At 38.1% G+C, this 13,386-nt stretch overlaps 1 protein-coding gene across 1 annotated transcript in view; it reads left to right on the top strand.

The window, feature by feature from the left end:
- RAD23B (RAD23 homolog B, nucleotide excision repair protein) overlaps positions 1–13,386 on the top strand; it is a 48,009-nt gene that overhangs the window by 20,533 nt on the left and 14,090 nt on the right. The window contains exons 4-6 of the mRNA XM_047830411.1: positions 2,693–2,961; positions 7,984–8,039; positions 12,807–12,934. Of these exons, the coding sequence (XP_047686367.1) occupies positions 2,693–2,961; positions 7,984–8,039; positions 12,807–12,934 (453 nt within the window). The remainder of the gene's footprint in view (positions 1–2,692; positions 2,962–7,983; positions 8,040–12,806; positions 12,935–13,386) is intronic.

The following is a 13,386-nucleotide window of genomic DNA, read 5'->3' as shown; positions in this document are numbered from 1 at the left end:
ACATGAATTTTTAGGATTGCATTATCATAATCTGAGAACAGTGATACTTGTAACCCTGAAAATAGGTTGAAATAAGTAATTGAAAACCAAGTTTATTAAGGACTATAAACCATTTATTAAAATAAATGTGAGGATTTTTTTTTTAAGTTTAAGGTAATATATGCAGTAGAAATACAGAGAGTTGAGCAAGTAAATTTTATTTATTTTAACTTTTAAATTTTATTTAAATCCAAGTTAGTTAACATAGTGTAATAATGATTTCAGGAGTAGAATTTAGTGATTCATCACATACATACAACACCCAGTGCTCATCCCAACAAATGCCCTCCTTAGTGTCTGTCACCCATTAGCCCTTCCCCACACCCAGCACCCTACCAGCAACCCTCAGTTTTTTTCTATATTTAAGAGTCAAAGAGGGGCGCCTGGGTGGCTCAGTCGGTTAAGTGTCCGACTTCGGCTCAGGTCATGATCTCATAGTTCGTGGGTTCGAGCCCTGCATTGGGCTCTGTGCTGACAGCTCAGAGCCTGGATCTTGCTTTGGAATCTGTGTCTCCCTCCCTCCCTCCTTTTTCTCTCTCAAAAATAAACATTAAAAAAATAATTAAAAAAAAAAGAGTCAAAGAAAAAAAGTCTCTTCTGGTTAGCAAGTCAGTTTTAATTACTGCATATTTTTGTCCTGAGTAAAAGCAGCTAAACGGTTTACATGTGTTGGACTTAAAAGTTTGTATAATCCATTAAGAGAACCATTGTGATTTTGCTATGTTAAAGCACTTACTCATTAAATGTTTGGGTTTTTTTAATATAATTTATTGTCAAATTGGTTTCCATACAACACCCAGTGCTTATTCCAACAAGTGCCCTCCTCAATTTCCATCACCCACTTTCCCGTCTCCCCCACCCCCCATCAACCCTATTTGTTCTTAGTATCCAAGAGTCTCTTATGGTTTGCCTCCCTCTCTGTGATTTTTTCCCCCCTTCCCCTCCTCCATGGTCTTCCGTTAAGTTCTCAAGATCCACATATGAGTGAAAACATATGGTGTCTTTCTCTGACTTATTTCACTTAGCCATTAAATGTTAAACTTTACATACAAGAAACAGAATCATGAGGAAACTTTGTCTCAATTGAGTATTTTTTAATTGTGTTAAAATATACGTAACACAAAATTTACCAGTTTAACCATTTTTAATTTTACAGTTCAGTGGTATTAAGTGCATTCACATTGTTGTGCAACCATCTCCAGTACTCTGTACCCACTAAATAGTAACTCCCCATTCTGCCCCCACCCCCCCCCAGGCCTTGGTAACCACCATTCTACTTTCCATGAATTTAACTACTCTATACATCTCATATAAATGGAATCATAAAGTATTTTCCTTGTGTGACTGGCTTATTTCCCTTAGCGTAGTGTCTTCTAGGTTCATCCATGTTATAGCATGTGCCAGAATTTCTGTCCTTTTAGGGCTGAATAATACTCCATTGTCTTACCTAGTTTTATCATGAATAGTATGCAAAATGTGGTAGCCACATATTTGGATATGTATATGTTTGGGGTCTTATTTCCTTTAGTATTGTAATAACCTTGACTGTTTAGAACGTAACTAAGAATTAAGCAGGATAGGTCTCAGAATAGATGGATGTGTTTGAAGAATAGCTACTTAGAGCCAAGCTTTTTCTTATTTTACACAGGACTCTACTGATAATTTGTGGTTATTTTATTTTCAAGTTAATAATAGAAGCCATCTATTAGAAGGGGAAGTAGTAGGCATTATAGAGGCAAAGAGAAATGACCTTATTATAAAGAGCCAGGAAAACTGTTTAGATCAGAAGTAAGCAGCAAAACTTCAAAAAGCAGATGGGTTTGCTACCATTTAGAATGAGGCTTAAATAGCACTGTGGCAACAGAGACTTTGCGAGGGCATGAAATGTTATATTATTATAATCATCATAAATAATCTTAAGGGAAATACTAAATTAGCATAATACATTTAAATTACATTTTAATCTAAATCAGAGTTTAGAACATTAATAATTTGCAGAGTATTATATTGGCAGTTTGAAAAGTTATAGGGCTAAACACAAGACTCTTAGAACAAAGAAAAGAGGGAGTGAATGCTCCTAGTATTATTTTTTTTCAGTCCCCTGTCCTACCTTGCACAGCAAGTCTTTCCAGTGCATGCTGAACTAGCTCAGATCAAACAAGAGAGTTATTTTGGTGATGCTTTTATTATTATTATTTTATTTTATTTTATTATTATTATTATTTTTTTTTTTTTGGTGATGCTTTTAAATGACAATAAATACCTTGAAGTTATAACCTTGGAACTTAAACTGTAAAGTTTGGTAGGGGTTAATTAAATGGTCCTTTTTTTTTTTAGTACACATTCTGTATATCTCTGAATAGTGGCTTCTATTGGTTCTTTTTTGTAGTGACTTGGTAACATAACAAAGACAAACTGTTAGCTAAAAGCTAATTAAGGTTGTTAGTTAATATATCAGCTTTGAAAGAGTAACATAGTGATTCAGATTGCTAATACTGATCATTTATTAAGTTACTTTACAAAATTATTTTCAAGTTACAAGTTTATATTAGTGTTATGTTTGTAGCCTCCTATAATGATAGTCTACTTAGAGATCAGGTAATAATGTGGTATTTTATCATGATTCATTATTTTTCTTTTTTAATGTGTTTAGCCCAAAGCAGTGACTACACCAGCACCAGCTACAACCCAGCAGTCAAATCCTGCCACCACCACCACAGTTAGCTCCACCACAGCTCCAGCTGTGGTCCAGGTCCCAACCTCTCCTCCCGCTTTGGCTCCCACTCCTACCCCCGCATCCATCACTCCAGCATCAACAACAGCATCTTCTGAACCTGCGCCTGCTAGTGCAACGAAACAAGAGAAACCTGCAGAAAAGCCAGCAGAAACACCAGTGGCTACTAGTCCAACATCAACTGACAGGTAAGAACTGTATTCTAGGAAATTGTATCCCAAAACACATTCATATTAGGAACTTCATGCATGTAGGGGTGCCTGGGTGGCTCAGTCAGTTAAGCGTCCGACTTCGGCTCAGGTCACAGTCTCATAGTTTGTGAGTTCAAGCCCCACGTCGGGCTCTGTGCTGAACAGTTCAGAGTCTAGAGATTCTGTGTGTCCCTCTCTCTCTGCCCCTCCCTGCCTGATCTCTGTCTCTCTCTCAAGAATGAATATGAATAAACATTAAAAAAAAAAGAACTTCATGTGTTTGTTTTGATTATTGTTTTGATCAAACTAACTTTGTTTCTACTCTGTTAAACTTTTCTGAACATTGAACTCTCACTAAAACTAATTTTTGTGCCTGTTTAAATTTTCGTGATCCAGTTTTGTACACTCCATTATTTTTTTTCCCAGGGGGAAGGGAGAGGGTCAGAGTTATTCTTCATTTTGTGTAGAAAAATTAGGAAATACAAATGCCCAGAAAGAATTATAAAAATAAATTCATATTTTATTATAGTTTGACATATTATAAATAACTTGACACTGCCCCAGTCATTATTTATATTATTTTCTGATTGTTGTCATTTCTATTGTAAACATCTTTCATTCCATTAAATATTTCCATTTGCTGCATAGCATTGTGTTTGGATCTGACGTTTGTTCACGCTCAGCCTTAGAAAAGTAACATCTTTGGGTATTTTCCTCATCTGAAAATTTGTGGATGACAACCTATCTCCTAGAGTTGTTATAAGGATTAAATGGAATAATGAATATAAAAGGTGTAAAATAGCACACGGTACACAGCAATACGTATCAGCTGTTGTGGGTACTTCACCTACCACCTTTTGTTGAACATATGGATTGTTTCAGTTTTCCACTGTTTTATCTATATTTTTGTGAACTTTTGTAGACATTTAAGTTTTGCCTGTGTAGATCTTTAAAACCAAAGAAAAAGCACTGGGATATTTGTGGAGCAAGAAATAATTTCTTGTGAGAAGTTGACAAGATAACTGAGTAATTTATGACAAAAGTTTTTTCCCCCAATGGTAAATAAAAGAACCAAAGCAAGTGCTTTATTTTGCTTGGCTGGAGCTTGTACGCAGAATTTCTGCTTTATCTGACAGCATGGGTTGTATTAAGTCCAGTGTGCATTGGCACTGGAGCTGTTTGTGTTTTGTGACTTTAATATAACTTGGGACCTCAGTGGCAATAGTTAGAGTCCTTGGAATCAAAACCAGACAGAATGGAGATCTGTACAGGAGTTGGAAACACGTACTGAAAGGGAAGCATGTTTGTGATAAATACAGCAATGATCAGAAAAAAATTAGTTACGATTATTTTAGTGTTTTACCTATGTGTTCAGTTTCTATGTCTGATCCAAGTCAACCATGTTTGGAGGGGTTTGAGTCATCTCGTTTATTGCTCACTTTGGGCCTCTTTACAAGGAATTAAATATTTCCTCTATGCCTGCCTGCTGCACTTCGCCTTAGTTTAGGCCTTCTGAGACACTGTCACCTAACTTGATGCTTCTCCCACGTACATTTAGAAATGCATTCAACACTCTTACCTAGTGGGAGACAACCAGACTCAGGTTAAGCTGTTCTATCAAAAGGTTGTTGGTCCATTCTGTGTGAAGGAGGGAAGTTAACAAATTAACACATTGTTTCCCAGACCATTTAAACATTGTAAATGTAATTAAATATATGTTCATCAGTACAGGATAGCCTATTTTCTTACATGTTTTCAGCTCTTCGAAAAGCTTATAGTGAGAATTTCAGAATTGATCGGTACAATCTCTTTTTTTAAAATTTTCTTCCTGGAGGTACAGTTTCACTTACCGATTGTTAAGATTCAGGATTACCTTTTCAGACCTACAGAGGCTGCATAAATCAGTAGATGATCAGTGATCCACAGAGCAGATACTAGAGTTACTTACTTGGTTGGGCTTTGTACACCATTTCCCCAAATTATCACCACCTTCGAGAAGGGTAACAGAAGGATGAGGGAAGCTCAGAAAACTGGCTGCTTAAATGTGCCTTACTCCTTTCATCTGCTCTAAAACATTTAGTGTCCTGTTAAGCACAAAACTTACCTAGTGGGCTAATTATCAGGAGATACACTGGTACCAATTCGAGGGACATCAGAAAGTTTATTCATCACCCCTGGCCTGACATTTCGTTATTAGTCATTTGTGTCTTTAGGCCAGTTTTGTTCCTTAAAAACTACCGATTGCAATGCAGATCCTATTTGTATATATCTACCTCAGAGAAACTGCCTGTGTGCACAAAGATTGCGTTAATTTGTAATTAAAGACAAATTGGAACCAACCTAAATATCCATTAATAAGGGAATGACTTGACCTGCAATTTATTCATATTGGAGAGCAATGCTGCTTGAAGGTGGTAGTAAGTAGGCAGCATCAGCGTCACTGGGAGTATGTTTGAAATAAAACCGCTGACCTAAGTCAGAATTCTCTGGGGGCAGATCACAGAAATCTGTATTTTAACAAGCTCTCCTGGTGAATTTTTAGGCTTCCTAAAGTTTGAGAAGCCCTAATATCCAATAGTACAGGCCAGTTAAAGTATGTAATATATATGCATATTGAGTGAATGGTTTCAAAGCTTTGTTATCAAGTGAGAAAAAGAGATTACAAAATAATATGGGCAGTAACCGTAAACCAAACAAAAGCCACAAAATGACATCATATATTTTCTTTGGGTATATATAGTAACGTGTAGTAACAGAGGAACAGCACACTAACTGATAAGTGGTTTCCTCTGCAGATGGGGAAGGAGAAGCAATGAGGCAGAGTCAAGGTTGAAGAATGGCAGTCCAACCTCACCTCACTGTGGTCTGTGATATGTAAAAGGAAATTTTAAAGCCGTATGCAAAACAGCACAAACTGTTCTGTAAAAGAACTGCAGGAAAAAACACTAGTCCTACCAGGTAGTAGAATGTACTCTACATGGTAACAATTGCGACAATTTAGAGTGACTCTTACTAGAAATACGGCTCAGTTAAATAGATAGTATTCTAGAAAGACCAGAATACATACCAGAGACTTCATGCAAGATAAAGATGTGATTGCAGACCACTGAGGAAAATGCTGTTGGGATTAATGTCTAGCCAAATGGAAGGGGAAAGATGGATCACTCTAGACAGATCACGATTCAACATAAAAGTGAAACCATAAACAAGAGAACATGGAAAAATAAAAATCTTTAAAAAGTTATAAAAGGAATAATTGATAAATTTGTCCATAGAAAGAATTTAGTAAGAGCTTGATTTGGCCAATTAAATGGAGTACTGTGCGCCTGGGGAAAAACAGGTAGTTGTAGTTATGCTGACTAAGATAAGCAAGTTAAGTGAAACACATTCAAAAGCAAGACACAACTGCTTGTTACATAGAAACTGCTAGTGGTGGTTGTTCCCTAGGTTGGGGTCTTGGGCAAAATTAGTTTTCTTGTATACTTTTCAGAACTTTTTTCCTTCTGTACATGTTAGCCTATCGAGTTAATGAAGATACTTTAAAAATTATACCAAACAAGTAGTTTAATCATGATAATCATATCGGATGTTAGGATGCCAGGCACTTTGCTAAACACTTTACCAGCAGTAACTCCACATACATACATACATACATACATACATACAACTTAGCGATACATGGATATTATTGTTGACCCCATTGTATTGATGAACAAACTGAGGCTTAGAAAGTAATTTATGAATTCAAACTTAGATATTCTACTTGCTCTTGCTATGCTATAGGATTTTCTCAGAACTGAAGTCCACTGTGTTCTCTTTTTAAAATTGGGAATAAGTGTGTTGTATGTATGTTTTAATCTAACTGCTCCCTTTACTACTTTTGTAAACTTGAATTTATTTTTCTTTGGCCTCCTCTTCCTGGTCTTTCATAATCTTGTTTTTGTCTACCTTGTTTTCCAGACTCATCTTCTGCAATTGCCCAACAGAAACTTAGTGCTTTTAACTGATTAACTTTCGGTTACAACTTGCATTTTGTCACACGTCTCCCCATTTTTTGCTTATGCTGTGTTCCTTGATTTAAATACGTTCCTTCAGTTTCGTATAAGATCTGACTGAAATTCTGTTATGTAAAGATTTCCCAGGCCTTTCCAGCCTAATGTGGTTTCTACTTTGGCTATTTATCATGTACACGTTTTTCTCCACTATTTGAAAGTAGAGCGTTCCTTTGAAACCTTTTGTAAAAGCAGAAATAGCATAAAGCAATGAAGCAATTACCATTAATTTATATGGAAAAAGTTTTGATCATTCCCAGACCCAAAAAATAACCTCCCAGGCTTAGGACACACCTTGCTAGTGGGTGCACAAAGTAAATTAAGACAAAGCACAAATGCACACACACACGGTTCAGAATTAACAGTGACTTGATACTGTGATGCTGAGTCTAGTTCCAGTTGAAGGAGCTTGGTGGCGCCACTCACTTCTTGGGGTGTACGCCTCTAGAAAGGCTTGCTGCAAAGCAAATGAAACACTGTTTTCACTTTTCTTGTAAAAGCAGAAATCCTCTTCAGAGACCATCCTCTGGATTTCTTATAGTTAGTGAAAACAGGTATTAATGTAGATCTTTTGTAAAAACAAAGCAGTGGACTGTGAACTATGGAAAAGTGGGGATACTTGCATTGTTTGTATTTCTTCCACTGTGACTTGACTTATTTAACTTCTCATGTAAATTCTTTCAGGGAAATGGTTGTGCATTCTCTTTTTTGTATTCCTTAAGTAGTAAGCAGTCTGGTTATTTTACATCTTTGGACATTTAAAATGATGCATTTGCAGAAGAATGAGTATTAAGATTGGAAATGTTATGGATAAAGGCTTTAGGGATTAATCTAGAGGACAGTTTAAACACTGTAGCCAGACTTTTACTTTTAATTAAAATAAAATAATCTCTTTATATATTGGACAGTTACTAAACTTTAAGTTTATATACTTTCTGAAGTATGATTTTTTAAAAACCTTTTGCAGTACATCAGGAGATTCTTCTCGGTCAAACCTTTTTGAAGATGCAACAAGTGCACTTGGTAAGTGTCTACGTTGTAAATGACCTTATCAGAGGGATCATTTCTTTAGGTCATGTGTTCATCTTCATGGTTACTTCTAATCGAGTTGCTAAATGGTTTCGATAATTGTTTGATTAATGTTTCTAAAGACTTTGTAAATTAATGTGTTATATATTGAATCCTTAGAATTGTACTGTTGTTATTCGAGGTAAGCATATTCTTTTAGTTAAAGCAGATCATTTTCCAAATGTGAATTCTAAATATGGTCTTAACAGAGTTTGAACTATGTACAGGTGCATTACAAAATGTTTTTGAAGTCGGTACAGAATGTTACTAAATCTGTCTCACACCTCATCTTATTCTCCTTCAGCCTTTATTCCAGTTTGTAGCCCTGTCGGGTCCCGTCTGTATTTCATTGCTTATATCATGCTTGTAGTGAACATACCTTTCTATCCCAACTTTTTTTTTTTTTTTTTAAGTTTATGTATTTTGAGAGAGAGGGAGAGAGAAAATCCCAAGCAGGCCCCGAGCTCTGTCTCACCAATCGTGACATCATGACCTGAGCCAGAATCAAGAGTTGGCTGCTTAATCAGCTGAGCCACCCAGACACCCCATCCCAACTTTAAATTTAACTATGCTGGATGACGCTCTTTCATCTCCCCTTCACACTTAATATGTCAAAATCAGTTTTGTTTTTTGCCCCTGTTTTTCCATTATAACACTTTGGTATGTTTCCTCCTGTGCCTGCTGATTATTGGTCAGTTGGCTGGGAACCCATTCCTCCCCTTTGGTACTATTCTGTGTTACTGGAAATGGTAGGGAGGTAGAAGACTGGGAACAGGTGGGAACAGCAGCTTCAGTGGTATGGGCTTCTAGTTTCTTTGCTTACTTAGTTGCTGCAGCAGCAGGGTTCTAACAGCAGTAGTACCTCATGAGATGTAGGGTGGCCTCTGACCTGATTGGACATGAACTCCATGAACCTCTCATTGCCATGGAAACGGCATCTTGGCTGCCCATAGCATGTAGGGGCAAAATGTTACTAAGGTCACCGCATGTACCACACCCACATCTTTACATTTACTGTTGTCTGGGACTGCTCTGCTACCAAGTAAGTATAAGTTAGTGTCCAATCAGCAAAATAGAAATCACTCTGTTTCATACAGGGACACGCTTAATCCTCAGAAGTCCTTACAGAGATACCGAAAGGACTAGAGATGAGCCAGAAATCGGTAATGTGCTCTCCACTTGCAGAGCTGGAACCCACTGACACTTGTCCCTGGGACTGCCGAACTGTCTGCTGCCACCACTGCTATCTCAGTCGGAAAGCGTGGTGCCTCCAAGCTCTAGCTGCTGCTACTACGCGTGCACCTCTGAAGACGGTGTCTTACCTTTATGTCTTCTGTCAACCTGTACGGCTTAGGTCATGGGACCCCTTTACTCTTTAATTCACCCAGTCTTTATGTAGATACCCTGCTGCTTTAAGCTTTTCTTTTATAGCTTGTGACACTACTCTTTTCTTGATCCATGCCTCTGACTACTCCTTTTCAGGCCTTCTAGTTAATTCTTTTTATTTTACCTGACCCTTAAATATACGGATCTTCTGTGGTTCTGCTCTAGCCCATAGTTCAAAGTTCAAACTCTGGAAATACTATAATGATTCCCAAAATTATAACCCCAGTACACATCTCCTTCTGAGCCTCCAGATTCAGATGTGAACTGATTCATTCTTTAAACTGCCACCTGGAAGATGTCCAACCTCCATAAACTCTATAGGTTCCAGACAGAGTCCTGTTTTATTCCCCCATCCAATTCTTCTCCTTTGTTCCTCATTGCTTGCACCATCATCTCTAGCAAACATTGGCATCATCCTTGATCCCCCTGCCTCTCTTGGCCTGTTGAGCCCAGGGTACTGATGGCCCTCCTTTCTAATGTCTCCGGGATACTTGTTTCCACTGCCACTTGCCTGCCTTAGTTCACGCCCTTACCTCACTAATACTCCTGCATTATTCTCTCCTTCATGTCAGTGCTCTGTTATAGTGGGTTTTATAAAAGGCTGATCTAATGAGGTTATTGTTAGTTCCTTGTGCAGTTTCTTGTGACCGGGAAGATAAGACTCTTGATGACACATAAAGGTTCTTCGTCACTACTACTTTTAGTCTCATTAGCTCTCTCTCTTGTGTTGTCCATTGTCCCTAGTTTTCCTATGAGTAGCAAACTGTTTATAAGCATTTATTTTTGAGTTTTGATAACTTGACTAATTAGGCATGATTTTAGGAGGTGTAACATGATGACTTGGTTTGGGGACTCAGGAATCTGACAGCCTGTGTTGGTCTCTGCACCATGACTTACCAGCCATTGATCCCATGATCAAAATAAACCTTTCTTATGGAGTTACTGCGAGACTTAAGTGAGAAACACCATGTTAAAATCGTTTAGTTCAGGTAGTCCACAGCTCCTAATTTCTTTTATCTTGATGCTGAATTCTGAATCTGGGAACTAAATTACTCAGAGTATATTGGCACTTAAGTAGCTTTGTGCCAGAAGTATATGAATAGGTGATTAAGAAAAAAAATATCTTAACAAGTCCTCTATGGAAGCAGAAAGGAAAAGTCCTTAACTCTAGATATCAAATGCCACCTTAGCTCAGTGATATTTAGGGTTTTTTTTTTTTAACTATACTTTTATAGGTAACAAATGCCTTTTGAAAATTCTGCAGAAAATCATTAAACTGGTAAGAGTATCACTGTGCCAGGGAAACGGTGATGCAGAATGACAGGGTCCCTTGCACAGTTGAACTTTTCATTCAGATGGGGTAAAGAAAGAAGGGTGAAACGTAAAGTAAATTGCAAATTATGATTAATGATTTTAAGGAAACAAACGGCTTCCTTAAAGAAAAACAGAAGGTGCTTATACATAGGATAGGCAGTACATCTGTGAGACTGTAACATTTAAATTGAGAACTAGAGCCTGCAGAGGAACTGGCCCTCACACAAGCCTGGTATGTGTATAGAGGTTCTGCGGCAGGTTTTAGAAGGTACGACTTATGAGCTGGAAAATACCAGTGTGGTTGGAGAATGGTGTTTGAAGATGGTTGGGAGGTTTTCTTTTTAAAGGCTCGCGTTTGCAGCCATGTGAAGAAAGAATTGTAGGCTTGAGGGAGGCGGTGGGGAGGGGCAGGAGAGGAAGCAGGGTGTAATCCAGAGACTTTTGTGGTCTGGTCTTGAGTGAAGGCAGTGGAGAAAGGGGGAACCTAGGTAGTTTTGCACTGTAATTCAGAGGGAGGATTTGCAGATAACACTGCTAGATGAGATGTGAAAGACAAGGGGAAGGGAACTGTAATCACCAGTTTTCTGGTTCTTGTACTTGTGTGGAAGGATGTGCCGTTTATTGAAACGGAGAAGGTAGATAGGTAGTGGAGGGGCACATTTGAGGGAGAAACCTTTAGAGATCCAAAGTCACATGTCAGTATTGGTTGAGGAGTGAGTGGAATGTGAGAAGTGGACACAGCCTGTGCAAACAGCTGTGGCTGGAAAGGGAAGGGAGCGGACATTTCTGAAAGAGAAATTGAGATGTGGCCATGGGGGCATGCTTCTGTTTTTAGGATGACATTCTAGGATATAGTTAACTGCTGATCAGGATAATTAAGTGGAGAGTGAAGGGTGGGAGTTGGAAAAGAGAGAAGATAACTAAAGGGTACAGTTCTTTGAGGAGACAAGAAGGGATGAATAGCACCCAGAACACAAGGAGAAGAAAAGATGGCTTAAGTGAGGTGAGTTTAGTGTAGAGAGTTGGCTTTCTTTCAGAGTGTGGTCTGTTGTCTGACATTTCCATGAAGAGCAAGTTTGGGTCAGAGACAGCCTGTGGGAAGTGATTTCCTGGAATAGCAGTGCTTGGTTCATTGCCCCAGCTCTGTATGGTATGAGAAAGTCTAACTTTCTGATTTCTAACCTCCTTTTTCCCTCTGCTTTGATAATAAAAGGTGTCAAGGGAAAACTGAACTTGTTATAGCCGAATCGATTGCTTGAAATGTCCCTCCTACTTGTTTCAGAAATTAGTTCATCTGTCTCTTCTAGGTTGCCTTCCCTGACCTGCTAATTCTGTCCCATATTTGTGCTACATTTGTACCTGATATTTTTATTGTACTTACAAGTTACCACAAACTTCCTGGTATGAAACAACACAGATTTATTATTATGGTACAGTAGGTTAGAAGTCTAACATGGTACTCACTGGTCTAAAATCAAGGGGTTAAATCACTGGGCTACTGTCAGAGCTGCATTCCTTTCTGGATACTCTAGGGGAGAATTTGTTCTGTGTCTTTTCCAGGCTTCTGGAGGCTACCCACATTCCTTGGCTTATAGCCCCTTCCTCTTTTCATCAAAGACAACAGCATAGCATTTGTGACCTTGCTTCTTCTCTCTTGTCTTTATATCTGTTTCTCTGACCCTCTCCTCTGTTTTCCTTCACTTTTAAGGATTCTTGTGATTACATTGGACCCACCCAGATAATCCGGGATAATTTCCCCATCTTGAGAGTCAGTTGATAAACAACCTTAATTCTGCTTTGCCTCGTAAACCTAAGGTATTACAGATTTCCATGGATTCGCAGGGGGCATTATTCTACCTGCCACATATGTGTAGTTTGTGCTGTTGTGCCTCTTTGTATTCCTAGCCCTGCAGTGCCTGAAACACTGTATACACATGAAGCCCCAAGAAATATGTGGAAAATGTGTATTTATTAAATGTTTCCTTTCTTTCCTCTCCCCCCACCCCACATACCTTTTCTTAGTGACAGGTCAGTCTTATGAGAATATGGTAACCGAGATCATGTCAATGGGATATGAGCGAGAGCAAGTAATTGCAGCCCTGAGAGCCAGTTTCAACAACCCTGACAGAGCAGTGGAGTATCTTTTAATGGTGAGAAATATTTCACTTCATTCTACTTTAAAACTGAAAGCTCACAGATCTTAAAGGAACAATAACAGTTCTCAGAAAAATGATAATATATGCTAATAATTTATATAATGCGTTTTTATTAGTGTGTTAACGCTTTGTGTTGAAAAGATGTAGTCTCTTTTAAAGATTTTGATGTGATTTTTAGTTAGGAAACAACGTGACTAAATGAGTTGTAAAATTGGCTATCCACTTGGAGCAGTACCTTCTAGCCTATTCATGTCATAATGACAGCTTGTGTGTTTGGAGAGTGGAGACAGATTTTTTTTAATCTAATCTTCCATTTTTAGTAGCTTTTTGACAGCCAGCATACTTACTCCTGGGTATACTGTTTAAGGCAAAAATATCAAAGTGGAAGCCCATGCCCAATTGTATTTGTCTTGTACTATGTACATTTTTGTAATTCATTGGCCATC

This window comes from Prionailurus viverrinus, chromosome D4 (genome assembly GCF_022837055.1).
Source record: "Prionailurus viverrinus isolate Anna chromosome D4, UM_Priviv_1.0, whole genome shotgun sequence".
NCBI classification, from domain to species: Eukaryota; Metazoa; Chordata; class Mammalia; order Carnivora; family Felidae; genus Prionailurus; species Prionailurus viverrinus.
Note: the sequence above shows the minus strand (reverse complement) of the source record. Positions and strands in the feature narration are given on the sequence as shown.